The sequence below is a fragment of the Musca autumnalis genome, unplaced genomic scaffold, assembly GCF_047663935.1.
Source record: "Musca autumnalis isolate F117 unplaced genomic scaffold, ASM4766393v1 scaffold_2, whole genome shotgun sequence".
Taxonomy (NCBI): domain Eukaryota; kingdom Metazoa; phylum Arthropoda; class Insecta; order Diptera; family Muscidae; genus Musca; species Musca autumnalis.
In genome coordinates, this window is record NW_027411755.1 from 263288439 (window position 1) to 263307025 (window position 18587).

Consider the following 18587-nt stretch of genomic DNA (forward strand, 5'->3'; position numbering starts at 1 on the left):
TGGGAGTGCATACTGGTTATTGTTGTGTACGTGTGTGTGTGTGCACTCGGTAGTGAGTCCAATGTCGTTGTGGATTGTATCGTGGAAACGGTGGTGGCTGCGTAACAACATGTTGCTTAGTTTGATGTTGCGCATGTAACTGCATTCATTCGTTCGTTTGTATCTTTTGCTACGGAGTGCTGCTGACAAACGAATGTAACTAAGCCAGAACAACAACAACAGCTTTTTAGTTGCTCTATGTTTCAGACTCTTTGTTTTTGTTTACATGTTTTGAACGCATGGACGTTGTATGCGATAGCTGGATGATTTTCAATTTTAGTTTTTTGCTTGACTTCGTGTTTAACTGTTCGTATTGACGGTGGAATTTTTTGATGAAAACGCCAATAATAAAAATAATTCTCTGAGAGTCACAGTTACATTACAAAAATTATTTACAACAAAAATAAGAAGATTTTTGTTAATTTTAATGTTGCTGCTGTTGAGTCGTTGGTGGTGAATGGCAACAACAAACGGTGTTTTTGTTTTGGAATTTTCTTTCATTACTTCTAAGCAGCAAGTGCTCGTGCGTTCGTGCGTGCGTGAATCGGTGTGTGTGACGGTATTTTGACCCAGGCCCGAAGTGAAAGATTAACAAACAACAAAATTCCAGTGGCAAATAATTTTTGGCTTAATTAGAATTTATGTGAAAAAATCTTTGATTGATTTATTGAATGGCCTTTATGGTCGATGACAAAGAGAGAGAAGAGCTCTTGTAAATGTTCAACAGAGTGTGTGTGCATCGTGTTTAAATGAACTTGAAAATTATTTAACTACAACAACTTGTCATAAAAAGTAAACAAAAATTACAAATGCGCGCGTTTAGTGTAATCAAAGTTTCAAATTTGCATAAATTACAATTCAAGTTCTTGTAAAGCGAAGGAGGAAATCTTTCGCAATTCAACCGTAGCCACAGACAGCAGCATTCAATCGATAATAAATTTTTGTGTTGGCTGCTGTGTGGAAACGCTAGGAACGTGGTCGGTCGTTGTGTTAGAAGCCGCAAAGTTTATTTACCCGCAAAAATAAAGGTGCGTTTCTCCAAGTCATTTGGCAATTACATTCAAGTGGCTGGCTGTCTGTCTGTTTGTCATGTCAGAGGCAAAATTGTGTTTAATGTTCTTGTGAAAATTGTGACAACAAAAGAATTAAAAAAAATAAATTCTTAATGAATTAAAGTGATTTCATTTTGAAAAATAAAAAAAAAAATATTGGATATAAAAATATTCCAAAAGCAAAAGAAAATAATAAAATTTAAAAACGTGTTTTTAAGTGGTTTTTGTTAACAAACATCATAAATTTCAGTAAAAATTACTGACACCAAAACAAACTTAACGACAGTCGAGGAAATTCGCAACATCATTTTGTTTGTCAAGATGAAAGCATTAAAGAACATGGAACTACCACCAGCAGCATCGTCTGCCCCCTTAACTCCTTCATCGAAATCTTGGGATCATATGCCACGCAAACGTAGAAGACTCATGGGCCAAATGAATTTAATGTTATTGATATTTCTGGGCTGCTGTATCAGTTTGATTTTATGGCCCCAGTTAAGCTCAGCTGCTGCAGCGGATTCCTCACTGCAAGACTTTGGATCCGTTACAGCAAAAGGTGAGAACATCTTTATGCTTGCTAGCAGCGACAGCAACAACAACCCTGCTGGTGATGATCTTGGCAATGCCTTTCCTGGCTCCATACAAGGCAAAGACCATGAATACGATGACGACGACGATGATGATGGCGAAGACAATGACAACCATCAAGGTGATGCAACTAATGGTGCAAAAATGCCACTAATGTCAAATGTTAGGAAAGAACAGGCATCGAACGAAGACATAGAAATGATGCAACGTTTACCACAAACTTCTAACATGATGCCAGCGTCCCCAGATCACAAGCCACAATCAGAAAATAATCGTCATCTTAGATATCAACAAATACAGCAAGCTCTACGAGAGCCTATTACACCTTTGCCACCAAAACACTATCATCAAAGGCATCATCATCATCAGCAGCAGCATCACAATCACCACCACCAGCAACAACAACATTATCGTCATCATGGCAAGCATGCTGTCGCCGAGGAGAAGAAGGAGGATCAAGAGGATGAATTTAAATGGCCCTTGCCACCACCTCGTTCCAGACAACACTATGAACATCACCTCAAACAACAACATTTGCGCCATCATCAACGACAACATTTGCATCATCATAGACGGCACAATTTCACTGGAACCGCAACAACAACCAGCTCGACAACGACAACCACAACTATGAGACCCCGTTATTTCGATCGGGATGGCTTGTACAGCAATCCAATGGCTTGGTTACCGGCAACCACTCAAGGGCCCCAGGAAGGGGAAGAAGAAACAGAGGGAGTCAAAGAAAACAAACATTTTTATAATCCCCATAATCGTTTATTCAATGATGGTGGCGAGGACCAGCAGAAACAAGAGGACAAAGAACAAGAATTCAAACGCATCTCTCTTTCGCTGGATGCCCAAAAGGATAACTCAGGAGCAGCTGACAACGGAGACAATTTCTTGAAATTTGATAATGTCGATGATGATTTGGATGATGATGACGATTATTCCTACGAAGATGATAATGTTGATGATAACAAGAGTCCATCTGCTCCCAGTCCCAATACTGCAAAAATTAATGTTAAACGTTACACGGCACCAGTGAGAAATAATCCCTACAAACCATCAGCATCCGTTGCATCGTATTCTTCGAGAAAACGCCCACAACCACACGCACGTAATTCCTTTGATGAGGATTATGACAGCCAGGTTCCAAATGACAACAACAACGATAATCGTGATGATGATGACACTTTTTCCGATGAGAAATGGAATAAAATTGAACATGAACATTATCGCAAACAGCAACAACATCAAAGAGCTATGCAAGCATTACGTTCCCGACGTCCATCAACCGGATCTTCTACAGTGGATACGGCTTCCAATAGCGTGAAGAACAATAAATATCCTTCCGCAGCATCCAAATCAACATCATCAGCAAAACGTCCAGCTTTAAATGAGGTAAGTTATTGTTGTAGTTGTTGAACCTCAACTGTGTTGAATTTTTTCTCCTTTACCTTTGTGGCGTTCCCTCTGCTGATCTGAAGACCGACCTTATCAGTTTCAGTTCACAAAACAAAAAATGCCATTTGCTCTCTGTGCCTTTTTGTTAATTTAAAACAGCAGACAACAAAAACTATTTACAAAAAAAAAGCAGAGCACTTGTGTTTATTTAACGTTTACCCGTTCGTAGAATGATAATGCCCTCCACCAATAGCTTTGTAATTCCCCACTTACAACAATGGAACTAGTGAAACGATTTAGAGTTTTCATAGCATTACCTCCAGATACACTGGGAAAAATAAATGGATTTTTCCTTTGCTGCCGAAACGGAACCGCCGTATTGCACCCAGAAGGTCTTCGGTTCAATCCCTACACGGAGAAAAATAAATGCAGCAAACAAATAATGTGTTTGTATCCAAATATATTATTTGTTTGCAACAGTTTCTAACATAACATATGTTTGGATCCAAACATACATAAAAGAGTGGAGAGTAAACGAAAAGTAAATTCTATTTAATAAAATCGAAATAATGGTTTTAGATCCCAAGCGCTGCCACATAAAACAAAAGAGTGGAGAGTAAACGAAAAGTAGATTCTATTTAGTAAAATCGAAATAATGGTTTTAGATCCCAAGTGTGTCTGGCCCAAATCTGTTTCAGATAATTTTACGTTGCTGTTTTGGTACATACCTCCTCAACAAAATTTTAAAAATATTCCCGCATTTGCAGATTAAGGACATGTCACCTCCTCAACAAAATTTCAAAAATGTTCCCGCATTTGCAGATTAAGGACATGTCATAGATCATTTTGAAATTTGTTGCAGCAGGTTGTACTCACCAGTTTCACTCTCTACTGGAATTCGTGCGGGAGTACTCCTGCGAGTAGTAAAAAACGAAATTGAGCATACACTATTTCTCTATGCCACTAGAATAAAAGCATATGCTCTTTTTCGAATGGGAGTAAAATACACTCGAAATCGAGCAGATTCTATTTCTACCGAGTACTCTTTTAGCTTTTGTCATACCGTTGTTTTATTTGTAAGTGTCAGCATTTTCTGAATCCGCAGCAGCAAACAGAACAATTACGTTAAAAATAACACACGAACCCACAAATCAGCAGAGTAAATTCTCACTCTATTTCCAACATTACTCTCACTATTATTTTCAAACAAGGAGAACTTGCGAGCGCTGCTACATAAAAAAGAGTGGGGAGTAAACTTCTCGTACACTTCGATTACACTCAATCGGGAGTATTTTTCCCTCGATGGTAAAATGGAGCAAATCGGACCTCTGGGGACAAGTTCATAATGACCCAAAAATTTCTAAAAACCCCTACCGGCACCAACCTTAATGAATCATGAGCACGATAACTTACAAATTCAATATCCGATTTGGCCGAAAGTTTACACATCGTAAAATTTCCACCAACGTACATCAAGTTCCAAGAAGTTCTATATCGGATAACTCCTTCGGGAACATTCATCACAAAAGTTCGGAATTTTCGTTTAAAGTTACTTACTTAGTTTCGATAACTATCGAAAGAAAAGACTGTCGAAATTAGATCCAGTTCTAAGATGTATCTTCTCCGCACCATTACAACTTTTTTGTGCTTTAATATATTTTACGGCCACTTCTCGGATTATCTGGCTGAGGGTATATCTTTGACTGACTGATACTGTTTGTATTTTTTTTTTTTTTTTGTTTTTTGCGAACGTAGAATGTCCCATATCTGCCATCTAATTCGGGTACCTCCCCCACAAAAGCAAAAATGTCGGTAGAATTGTGTGCGAGATAACCCTCGAAGGTGGTAGTGGACTTTTTCTAAACCTTGCACATCTTAGTATTACTTTGAGTCATAGATCTTCGTGCTCGGAATATTTCAAATGTTTTAGCGAAGGTAGTTTAAGAACAGGTTTCGGTTAGTTTTAACATTTTTACAGCAAATAGTCCTCGCGGTCGCCTTTTTTGGGATAAATCCTTACTGCTTGAGATAATTACCCTAAAGCTGTAAAAACCCCTACAGCCACCAATTGAAATGACTACTGCGCCAGATAACTCTTGAAGGGCGTACCCTATTTGGTCCAAAACCATCGTAATAGTTCTTCGTTGCACACCGTTATAGTTCTTCCAACTTACATTAAATTCCAAGATAGATTATGTTGATCCACTCCTACGTTGTTCTCCTTCCACAAATTTTCAAACCTTTTGGGTTAGATATCGATTGAGGACTGTTTTCGGGAAGTCCTCTGGATCGGTAACCGACTCCTCCAAACTTAGTAAAGCTTATGTTTTTTTATAAAATTAGCATAAGTGCGAAGATGTACTATATCAGGACACGTTTTGAACCAGTAGTCTGATTACCGAATATAAATAGATTAATGTTTTAGGGAGGAACCGTGAGGCAGTCGCAAACACGTCCGCTTTGTACTCAGAAGGTCTGCTGTTCAATCACTGGCCAGAACATCAGCATTTTCGGCGATGGTAAATCCCCTCAGTATAATGCAGGCTTACATTCCTGAGTTTTTAAGCCATGAAAAGCTTCTCTACAAGTGGTGTCGTAAGACACGCATTTCGGACTCGGCGATAAAAGATAGGTCACGCATCATGGGGCGTGGACTCATTGATATGAGTGAAGCCTCCGTTGTCCCTTCGGGGATGTTGTGGAAACATATGTATTTATGTCATGTTTTAATAGTTTTAGTCTCCACGTATTATTTCGCGAATTTTTAAGTTTTTAGCCCCATTTTCCACGGAAGATAGTCTCCAAACATTTCCGCGTTCTCAGTGGACAGTTAAACTTTTATTTTAGTATAATTTGGCATCTATTATTTTCTCTGTGGGCAGGAAATATTTTTTTAATAAATATTTCGTAAGGTCTTTATAGCGGATTTAAAAAAGTATTTCTTGGTCATATTTCTGGATTTTTGAAAAAATATTTTTTAAGTATTTTCGGGGACATAAGCGCGGTTTTTTTAATTTATATTTTTTAAGAATTTTCTCAAAATATTTATGATTTTTAAAATCTTGGATTTGTTTTAATTTTTTTTTACGAGTTTCAAATCGTGGATTTTTTTAAAAAATTTTTTTAAGATTTTCGCAATTTGTTTTAAATTTTCATAACCGTGAATTTTTTCCAAAAAAAATATGTTTTTATGATTTTTAAAATCTTGGGTTTGTTTTAATTATTTACGATTTTCAAATCTTGGATTTTTTTAAAAAAAATATTTACTTACGATTTTCAAAATCGTGGATTTTTAAAAAATATTTTTTTACAATGTTCGAAATCGTGGATTTTAAAAAAAAATATATTTTTAACCATTTTCAAAATTGCGGATTTTTAAAAAAATATATTTTTAACCATTTTCAAAATTGCGGATTTTTTTAAAATATATTTTTTACTATTTTCAAAATCGCGGGTTTTTAAAAAATATTATTTTACGATTTTCAAAGTCGCGTATTTTTTATAAAATATTTTTATTTGGAAAGTCCATATTTTTTAAAAGAAATGCCCTAAAAGTTCCAAGAAATCCTCTATTTTTGTCGGCAAGTTCGTAATTCCTAAAAGGTTTGGGGAAAAGGATTTCGATTGTGTAGTTGAAAATTTATGAAAGTCTCAATTCGCACAAGCTCAGGTTGTATCTCTGTTGGCAATGTGCTTACAACTCTGTTGGCATCGAAGGACCACAATAACCCTGCAACAAATTGAAATCACCATTGTAAGAGCCGTTATACTGCATCTGTTTACACGATTACACTCATTACTTGTATAATAGTAACATGTACAATTTTATATATCCCGCGAAGCTTGTAGCTTGTCTAAGTTACTGTGAGGTCAGAACTTCACCTTGTACAACTTTATTATTTTGCTAGAATTACTCCCGTGATGTAACGTCCATGTGCTGAAGAACTAATTTCCTTCGGTGTATAAAAACCCCACCAATGCAGTATGCACTTCCACATTTCGTTGGCGCTGCCGTTGATGCTTTGACAATAAATTGCGTAGCTAGTAGTTTTTTTATTGGCATAATATGGTGGTGATGGCTATGCGACATATCATCAGCTGGTCTATATAACCATGCAAGGCATTCATTCAGCCACTTACTCATACATCTGTCTGTTGCTGCATTCGTCATCGCTCACACAGACTTCCAGATAGATACTTTGTTCGTTCAACAGGAGAGATGGATGAATGCCGTGCTAAAGGTTGATGCGCATTTTGTTGTTGCTGTTGTTTAATTCATTGGTCGTTTGTTCGTTCGTTTTGTTCTAGGCATTTTATGTTCGTTCGTTTTTTATTGTTGTTGTCTGCTGCTGATGGCCTTTTCCATTGTTTTATTTTATTTTATTTTTTATACAATTTCACAGAGTTTTGTGGTCTATAGTAATTTGTTTAATCATTAATTCTTTTTTCCAACTGAATTGAAAGTTCTTTTTTTATTGTGGTCTTTGTTCTTATTCTTTTTATTGTTGTTTTTGGTTGCAATTACTATTAAATAATTGATGAAAGGGGTATCGTTTTGTTGTTGTTTCTGCTGCAGCAGTTGCTCAATGATATGATTGCATTAATTGAACGAGACACAATATGGGAGAGGGGGGACACTAATTCAGAATATGAGTATTTCTTTGATCTAATGGCAAAAATTCTATATTTGTAATGGTTATAGACAATTGATCGGAAATTAATATGTTATCATAAATTCGAAATCAGGTTAAAGGAAATTAAATAGACATTTTGTTTCCTCAATATACATATATATTTTTTTTGTTGGTAACCCTCACTTGTATGAATGAATGGCTGGTTGGTTATAAATGAAAATAAAACGAAAAAATAGAATTTGAAATAAGTTTATGATGACGTATCATAAACGTGAAATGCCCGTGGGTGCATTGACTTCTAATTGTTGTGGAATTTGGAATTGTATAACACACATTCTTGTCTAATTTCCTGTTATAAAAAATTTTAATTATAACACAGTAGAGTTGTATTAGTAACATTAATTTTTATTAGCGTTCAATGAGGGTTTGTGATACCTTTCGAGAAGAAAGGTAAATAATTTTTGGATTCATGACTTCCATAAATCGTTTAGGGTCAAATTATCAAATAATCTCTAATGCAGTATTTATACCATAATTAAGTTATAAAATCTCTTAAATTGTGCGATAGGGGGCGTATTGATTTGGGGTGTCTGTGTGAAAGGTTTTTAAAACATCCGAAAATACTTAGGGTGCTGATATAAGTTTCTTTCAAAAATGGAAGGTTAATGGAGACTAGTTGTAATATTGGAAGTAAATATAACGTAAAAATAAACTATTTTTTTTTTAATATAGAAAGAAAAATAATTTGAGATATTTTGGACTACACCATTTTCACATGTAATTCGAAAAATTTCAGTTGTAATTTGATTACTTCATTTGAAATTCGAAACATTTCACTTGTAATTTGAGAATTCCATTTGATATTCGAATTATTTCATTTGTAATTTAAATTTTTTCATTTGTAATTCGAATTATTTCATTTTCAATTCGAATTTTTCCATTTGTAATTTGAAGTTTTCTATTTGTAAATCGAATTTTTTCATTTGGAATTTCAAATGAAAAAATGGAACAATTCGAATTACAAATGAAATAATTCGAATATCAAATGAAATTCTGAAATTACAAATGAAATTATTCGAAATTCAATTGGAATTCTGAAATTACATCTGAAGTGTTTCGAATTACAACTGAAATTATTCGAATTACACGTGAAAATGGTGTAGTTTCCTATACATTATTGGGTCCTTCACCTCAGGGTTGTGGAGTCGGAAAATGTAATTGAAGACTAGCAATTGTAGCTGGAGTCGGAGTCGTGACTGCGACACCAACTACACTTTTATATGTTTGGTATAATTATTAAAATTAAGGAATATTTGAATAGTTTATTCTGAAAATATGTTGAAAACAACCCCATTGATGGATGTTGAAACAGAACAAAATGTTCATCAAAATTTACTAATTTAGATAGGACATTGGGAGACATCCTGGTGCAGTGGTAAGCAAGTCCGCCTTCCACTCAGAAGATCTTCAGCCAATCCCAGACCAGAACATCAAAATGTTCGGCGTTGGCAAATCCCCTCTGCGTAATGTTGGTTTACGTGTCCTGAGTATTTCAGTCAGGACTCGGTGATAAAAAGTAGGTCCGATACCAATATAAATCGGAGTGTACTCATTGTGTAGAGCGATTTCTTGAAAATTCGCCTTTGGCCCCTATTCAAAGTACTATGGAAATAAAGATCGGTCAGAGGACACGGGTTATCGTTAATTTTTTTTTGTAAAAATGAACTGGTAAAGTGTTTCATCGATTGGACCATAAGTGAGGCCTTTAGAACATTTTCTTGAAAACTCACCTTTGGTCCCATACTAAAAACGCTCTGGTGGTACTCAGCATACCTTTTACAGCAAATTTTAATTTTTTTCGACTCCGAAGTTCTGCTTCATATAGTGTGATAGCAACTATAGATAAGCTTAACATTGTTAAAATTTTTCTGATAACGTTGTCTTGCCAGACCCAGTGACAATTCGTTCATTTCTCAGCCGTTAACGAATGATTTTCTTACCTATGATTTTTACTACTATTACTTACTATTACTATTTTACTTAACCTTCATTAGTTCCACAATTCAAGTTCTATAAGTTTATATAATATTGGTGCAGTCTACCCGTAAAACATTTTCTCGTTCTATCACTTCTATCCATTTGCATAACCACAAAACTCCGCACAATTATTATCAGGAACTTGTAAAAATATCGCATACGCCCTTAATAACAGTGATAATCAGTATATTTAGATATTATTGCTGTTGTTAGAGTACATCTTGCCTAAAGCACAACAATGCGTAGGTACATCAACCACCTCCTCCTTCTCCTCTGCCTAATACTTGTTTTCGGATGATGCTAACATCAAAAAGGCAATCAGTTAGATATTGTACTCTGTTCACTCTGTCCAATCTTGAGACTTTAACCACATGTTTTGTTCAATAGTTAGGCTCAGCCAAAAGCCATGATTGTAATGTCAGTTTTTTGGTCAGTCAGTCAGTAAGATGGCCAAGCTGAACACAATAACAAACGCTTGGCATAGTGACTGTCTTCTGTCTGTCTATGCATTGTCTATATCTTGCAATGCCAGTTTATTACAAATCAGTTTTCAAACATTATCCATCTTTGGTTATGTTTTTGTTGTTGAATGTTATTGTTGTTTTTTTTTTTTGTTTTTGTTTAAAGTTTAGAGTTTGACAGAGTTTAGCCTGGGGACAATGGAAGATATTATAGTGCAGTTTTCTTTGTTCAAGATAATGACATTATTGTTGCTTAAAGAAGAGTGGATATGAATTTTAAGTTCTAAAGGTTTGTTGTAGTGGAGATAAATTGTGGGTTGATTGCAAAATGGTAGAAATTTTAAATTCTGAAGCCGAACTCAAAATAGACTTCCAAATGTATCCATCTTTTACACAATCTCAAATACAAACACCAATACTGGAGTTATTTTCCTTTAGATAAAATGTGAAATTTCGGCATTCTCCTTTCTTCGTGAACAGTCAACAAATTCGAGATTTAACGACTTTTCTACTGGATCACCTTGATCCATTTCACGATATATCATAGGCAAATATATTCGTGTAACTTACCAAAAAAAAAAAAAAAAAAAACATTTCATTGTGGTGCTCCCTAACATTCCCTGCACCTTGTTTACCAATGGAATTACTTCCTTGTCATTGTTTTTCATATGTATGTAGGTACGTAGGTACGTTTGCCTGGTATTGTGACTATTATTGACTTAGAACAACAAAATGTTACTGAACCCTTCTTGTCTGGTTCATACTATCCCATCCCAACCCATCATCACATCACATGACAATTGTCAATTGTTTGTTGTTGCTGTTGTCGATGAAGAAGACAATGTTACATGGATCTATGGCATTTGTTGACTTTGATCTTGGAGCTGCTGCAGCAAGAAGCACTAAAACAATAAGACCCATTGAATATTGAAGAAAAAAAGCATTTCTCTAGCAAAAAGCTTGTTTCTTACATTTTACTGGCGCCACCAAGGAAGGCTGAATGGCTAAGAGAAATGACAACAACAACAAAAGATGCCAAAGAAGGGATCAACGGAAGTCTTGTTGTGTTTCTTTATAGTTTTTAATAATAGCAGCTACTCAAGCTGCTGATGATGCCATGCCACGGACATGGTGACAAACCTCCAATAAAGTAATAGAAAGGTAAAGCCAAGCAAGGGGAGGTAAAGCCACTTGCTATAATATAGGAAAGAAAAAGTTAACATGTCTGGTGGCGCCACAGCCTTATATATATCTCCATTAACGATCCATATCACTTCGCAAAATAATAACAATTAAGTCATTGATCTATCGTACGGTGGTGGTGGTAGCCAGTCATCACTGAGCCACCATTCAAATGGAGCCAACAGGATGACGACGATGACAGTCTCTGTTGTGTTGCTTTATTGAAACAGGCTTGGCACTTTCCTGGCTGATCGATTGGACCTGTGGTAATTACTGGTGTAAATTAATTATAAATCGTTTGTTTTCCAAAGTTTCCAACATTGTGGCAAATCAATTTCAGTTTTTGTTTTCGTGGATTATAAACGACAGGGCAAAGAGGGGGGCATGATGTTGTATTGATTTTGAAACCATAATACCTAGTTTGTCTCGTGCTAAAGTGTTATAATGATTTGTTATTGGAATGAATTATTTCCAGCAATAATTGTTATGGAAATTAATCGAAATCTCAATTCGAAAAGAAGGAAAAAATTATTTAACATAATTTTAAGGCGTTGTGTCAACCATGTGATACCCTTATCTGTGCTAATATGAAGGATAATATGAAATGATAGCAACGAATAGGCTTGGGCCGCTTTGGAAAAGATTTGGTCGGAGTGAGATTTGGACCTCACACATTTTGAGACCTTCTTGAAGTGCCTTTCATTCCCGTGTATCCGCTTCTTCCCAGTTTTTATAGTTTTCGAACAGTAGGTCCAACTGTTCATGGCTACAATTTCGATTTCGGAAATTGATTTCGGATATGGACCTTCTACATTTGAGACCTGATTTAGGTACCTGTCATTTCCCCTATTGCCGCTTGTTCCCAGTTATAGTGTTCGAACAGTGGGTCCAACTGTTCGTGGGTATCATTTTAAGATAGTAAATTGATTTTGCATACGGACCTTACACTTTTTGAGACCTACTTGTGGTACCTTTCATTCCCGGGTAGACGCTTGTTCTTATGTTTTATAGTTCTCGAACTGTGGTCTCACTCAAGAAGTCCCAACATTTTCAATATAGGAAATTGATTTCGGATATGGACCTTACACATTTTGAGACCAATTTTTGAGGTACCTTTTATTCCCCCTATTGCCTTTTGTTCCCAGGTTTTATACTTTTCGAACTGTGGGTCCAACTGTTCATGGGTATAATTTCAAGTATTCCCAAAATGTTCGATATCGGAAATGGATTTCGGATATGGACCTTACATATTTCGATATCTACTTAATGTACCCTTCATTCCCGGTAGCGGTAACATATGGTAAGCGAATACCCGAGCCATACTTTCATCAAGTAAATGAGATGTCTGATGTAGGGAACAAAAAACAACTGTGTGGATAACGCCACTTGCTGTCATCAAAAGAAAGTGTTTACGGGCTCTCAATTAAATTTCAAAATAAAGACTTGCCGCCACCACATCCGACACAAAAGGCAGTGAGTGCTTTTTTCAATTCATTGGCCGTCACTTTTCAGAATTGCATCATTCGAATTTAGTGCAAAATTCAAGTGAAACAAAGATCATTGTCCCCACCCCACACAAGAAGAAGAATAACAACAACCAAAACGAGATGAACAGTCAAAGGAAATTCAGACACCAAAAATTGGAACACAAGGCAATTCCATTGCTACTCACTCGAATAATCTTTGCTATAAAACTCATTACATATAAATGATTTTTTTATTTTCAGCTCTCAAAGTTGTTGTTATTATTATTGCTTTTTCTTAATTCCGAAACATTTCGTCGTTTGGATTTTTGTTGAATACCTATGTATTTTTTCGTATTTTTTTCATTCCTTCTATCGTTGACCCATTTTTAGTGTAATTTCGTTCTTTCGCTTCAACTACTGCAACTTCTGTTTGGGTATTTTCATGTCGCGATCATTGTCGGATGTGGTTTGTGATTGTTGTTCCTTCCCAAAAAAATAAAAAATCGAAGTAATTTTTACGCATTTTATGTTCTTTAAATTGTTTTTAATTAAAAAGAAATCGGGTGCTGCATTGCACTCCAGGGAATGCTTTGTTTTTTCTTCTGTTTTGTTTTATTGATGAACAAATATTATTATTTTGGCTCAATCAAGCGTACCTAATGTAACAGTGGGGCAGGCATTACTTCCTACCCGGGGAGCCCCATTATATATTTATGTTCGACTCCTCTAATTAATCCGCCCGTGCTTTATGGCTTTGGTGTTTTGGCGTTTTAGAGCCATTAATATTTTATTACCAAATTAATCTCTTCCATTAGTTGATTATGTAATTAACTTATTGTTGTTTCCCATTTCCCACCTTTTAGAATAGAGATATTCCATAAACTGAAATATGTTTGTTCGTTATTAATCCCCATAAAAATCGCCCATATTTGCCCCCTCCCCACCCTATTTTGAAAAGGGTTTGGCTTTTGGGAGCTAAGCAATTTGCTTTCGTAGACTTAATTTTGTAACCAACAATAAAAAAGGCCCAACACTCAAAGGTTGACCCAAAAAACATGGAAAGAAGGAAAAAAACTTTGCTTGCCGTTTCGTCGTCTATTGTTGCGTGTCATTTCCCCCAAGAATTTGCTTTGCTTAATGAGCAACGCTCTTTTCATACTAAATGATGCTCAACGAATGAATGAATCCACACCGAACTAAATGACAAAGTGACAATTCCGACAGTTCGAAGGTCATTGGAAGTGCTCAAGTGTTGTTGCGGCATAAATAGAGTCGCTGTCAGTATTTATTTATTTTATTTGTTTGCCTTCAATCAGCTAAGTGACAGCAGTTTTCTCTTAACATTGTCCATTAGTTATGATGTTATTACTATTACAATCATTAAATATGCATTATGTTATAATGAAAGCTTACAATGCTTAATTTGTCGATTTGTAGATTAATGAAATTGTCGTTAAGATAACTTTGATGTGACTTTTGTGTTCTGGTGGCACCAACTACATATGTGAAACATACTCCAAACTTAACTCATACCAATTACTATAGTAATACAACAATATTTCAAAATTTAACCTATAACCTTTCGTCAGGCAGTTGATTATAATTCACTCGTCGCTTATATGTTTACTTTGGGGGCAGTTTTCTCCTTTTAGATTACAACCCTATTTAGATTACAACACAAAAAAGTGTCTCATCTGAATAATGGGTTTAGACCCAAAATATGCTAAAACTAAGTCCGTTGTAGCTAACTTGGAGTTGATCTAGCTTTGTTTATTCATTGTCACATAATAGTATTACTATTTGGACTATATCGGACAAATCCGTTGAGAACCATACTCACAAAAATATATTTGATTCAGCTTTACAACAACAACTACTGTACAGAATTTACTGCAATCATACAATTATCGCTTAGTCAATACTTTTCATGTTTATTTTGCCATTTATCTTGAATTCTCGCATTCATGCGTCTGTGTATTTGCGAATCGATTGCCAATTTAGAGCGAGCGAGTATAAATACGGGGAAGTAGCAGGTGGGTGAGTGAGCTGTTAATCATACCTCGAACTAAACCCGTCAGTAAAGTAAAGAGTAACCGAAATAAAGTATGGCTGTGTGCTTAGTAAAGCATTGTGGATTCATCATCTAAACGAATATGGGTTTAATTTGGTACAACTCGTATCGGGAAACAAAACAAGAACTAATTCCGGAAAAATATGTTGCCACAAACATCCCCGTAGGGACAAGGGAATCTCTTCGCATATCAATGAGTGCACCCCTTTTCATATTAGCTCAATGTTATGAGAACTACTTTTCTTTTGTCTGCTTTAGGTTAGGTTTTAGGATGCGTCCAGCTACGCATCCTAAAACCTAACCTAACCTAAAGCACATAAAAGAAAATTAGTGATGGCAGCCACTCCACTCGGAGACCTTGGGGTCCATTGTGATCATCCTGAGTGTTGAAACGGATTACAGTTGTGGTTGTGATATAAAGGAGATGTAGATGTATTCAGGTGTGGTGGTGATATTGAAGGTGATGACGGGTGAGATGTAGTGATGTATAGGCGATGTCTGTAGATTGGGTGTAATTTTCGAATGCAACTGTAAGAGTAGAAAGACGTTGTAGATGAGAGTGTAGATGTTGTAGTTAGATATATATGTAGTGAAGATTGTAGTTGTGAAGATAGAGGTTAGTTGTAGCTGGGACGTGGTTGACAATGCTACTGTGTAGTGTTCTGTGTTCTCAGCACGTTGGAGCCATTTCAGGCCTTTTGCCATGTCTACTACGGCTCTGCTTGGCAGAATGCTGTTAGAGATTGGATGGAAAGGAGCATAGGACAACGACATAAAAATGTGCTCGATCGTTTCTATTTCTTCCTCATCCTTGCACAGCCTGCAGTAGTCAGCCGTGTGGTCTTCTTCCCATTTGCTCGTCATGGATCCTATTCTGCAGTGACCGTTGATGATCCCCACTGCTAGTTTAAGGTCTGATTACCTCATTGAGAGCAGTGAGGCGGTGCTTGACTTGGACGGGATTGGCCACATTGCCCTTGATGTGCTGCAGTTTGGCGTGTTTTGCCAATGTTGGCAGAATTTCTCCCGACATTTTTGCTCTATTGTTTTCCTGAAGTGGCACAATGGTGGCTTGATGGAGTAGTCGATTTCAATGGTTTGTGACTCCGATCCACACTGTGCCAGTTCGTCGTCTGCCTCGTTTCCTTCGATGTTGCAATGCCCTGGGACCCAACACAAGGTGACGATTGATTTTAGTGGCTCCAAAGCGTGTTTGCAGTCTAGAACAGCCGCAGACTTGATGTAATGGGACTTGAGTGATTTTAGGCCGCTTGACTATCGACGTAGATAGTCACCGGTCCAACTATTTCCAATCTCATGTTGTTTATCAGTCCCGCGGCTTTTCTGATCGCAAAAACTTCGGCTTGGAAGACACTACAATATTCTGCTTTAAAATCTATCATTCTACAAATCTTCTTTATAAATCTTCTTTGAATAAGCTTTTGAACCGAAAGTTGGTTTACATTGTAAGCACATTTCTACTCTAAGTTTGGGGGAGTTTGCTCTTCAAGTATGGAGTTGGTGGCAGTTTCTTGGAAGTGGATGCTTCTTCCACATCCTAAATTCTGGTTGTTCTAGCAGCCGAGTACGAGTTTCGAAGGTACATGCAGTTTATATATTGGACAGTGTACTGTCAATTCGGACCTAATACAAAATACACAGTTCTGCTGTTTACTGAGCTTCAGTTTGCCTTGGATTACGACTATCTGAAAGGGCTGTTGATCTAGAGGTTGACTTTGTGTGTGACATTTAGTGTCTTTTAGTTTTAGTATTCTTCCACTGCTTAACTATAATGTGGGGCAGCATATCATACCATAGACCGACCTATTGCTTTATAAAAAAATCACCAATAATTCTTTGTCAGCACCACAAGTGGTGGCACTTGTTCCTACTTCTGATCCTACCCAAAATAGCAATTAAATAAGCTGGAACATTACAGCAAATATACTGGCTTAGTTGGAGGTCGGGATCAGGGCATCATCGAACACTGTGTTTGAAGAAAGTTTTATTTCAGCAGTCAACACGATTGAACTCGACTCAATGATTGTACAATCATCAGGAACGAAATCTATTGCGTCAGGACATTTCAGAAAATTAGAGGTTAAACAGTTTCGGAGGAATAGTGCCACTGACAACAAAAGGAACATCGGCCAGTATGATTCTTCTGCGCTGTCATCCTTGCTTGTCTTCTGTAGCGAAACCACACTAATTTTTCAATCTTCGGATACAATATATGTGACTAATGGTAGATTGAAGACGCTTGTGTGGTACACAGATGCAGGTTCATCCAGATGCTTAAGCATTGCCATTAGGACTCCGTGTGGGACAGCATCCCTGGTTTGGTGAGTAATCGGGTGACAAGGCTCCTATACGGCGTAGAATACCCCGTCACATTCAGTCGTAGGAGTATCACTCCTCACCAGAGAGTAATTTAACGGTTGTCCACAATTTACTTAATCCTGTTACAATGTTACATTGCCTAATATGGTCTAAACTACTAGTTCAACTACTAGCCTATTAAATTGACCTCAGGGTCAAGCTCATCACGCTCTTTACTCGTCCTGTAAGATCTGCTGAAAAATTTGATCTAATTTCGGGTATTCAACTAGCATTTATAAAGCGAGCGCCTGTAACATTGATGACATTTCGGATTGTTTTCTTAATTACACGAAGCTGTGATTAGTAACTTCGTATAATCTTTGCCAAGTAGAAGATTGCGGCGCTATGGTTCAGAAAAGAACGGCGATCAACGGATTTCAAGTCGGATGATCTACTATCGGTGTAAACGATAGGAAATCGGTCTGAGCGAGGAGAAGTGGCGATTTCTGATGATGTAATTTTACCTGCCACCATTTTCCACGAGAACCGCGATGCATATGCTGCATGACCGGTACAGCAAGTCGTGCCTTAATTTTAGTGCTTAATTTTTTCGGCGAAAGCAATTTATTTTGGCAAAAAATTATTGTTGCGAGTATTTCCGTTATGAAATATAATTTATAATTGGGTGCCACCGTGGTGAGATGGTATGCACACCCGCCTTGCACAAAGAAGGTCGTGGGTTCGATTCCCCGGCCAGGCAACAACAAATTTTCAACGGTACCAAAATACCCCTCAGTAATTTTGGCGACATTTCCTGAGTAATTTCAGCCATGTAAAACTTCTCTACAGAGTGGTGTCTTAAGACACGCCGTTCGGATTTGGCGGTAAACAGTAAGTCCTATATCAATGAGCTAATATGAATCGGGGTGCACTCATTGTTATGAGAGAAGTCTCCCGCCTGGGATGTTTGTGGAACATTTATATATATATATATATATATATATATATATATATATATAATATCCATATTAGTGCCTAACGTATGTTTCTATGATATGACGATGTTTCATCTTACAATATACTTCGTTCATCCAAATAAAACAACTTTGTGTGATCAATTTTCTAGTGAATACTGGAATATATTTGATTTGTTCGGTGGTAGCCTAAACACCACAACGTTGATTCCGTAATTGTGTCAAATTTTAGTTTCTGCTTCTCATAAAAATATACATGATTCGTCTACCTAATTATTAAGTATGTCTAAAACATCGCATTATTTAATCGCAAGATTCAGTTTCCAGAGTTTCTATGAAAGCGGTGGCGCCTAACTTCAC

General features: G+C 36.7%; 1 protein-coding gene across 4 annotated transcripts in view; it reads left to right on the top strand.

Annotated features, from left to right (window-relative positions):
* The first annotated feature begins 244 nt into the window (after window positions 1–244).
* The window catches only part of LOC141391988 (uncharacterized), a 281949-nt gene continuing 263606 nt past the window's right edge, over window positions 245–18587 (top strand). For 2 of the 4 annotated variants that reach the window (XR_012409754.1, XM_073964816.1), the window contains exon 1: window positions 245–3080. Coding sequence is in view for 3 of the 4 variants with exons in the window: in XM_073964816.1 (XP_073820917.1) it covers window positions 1413–3080 (1668 nt within the window). In the remaining variant the exon portion in view is untranslated. The remainder of the gene's footprint in view (window positions 3081–18587) is intronic. The other 2 variants (XM_073964815.1, XM_073964817.1) reach the window with 1 other exon arrangement.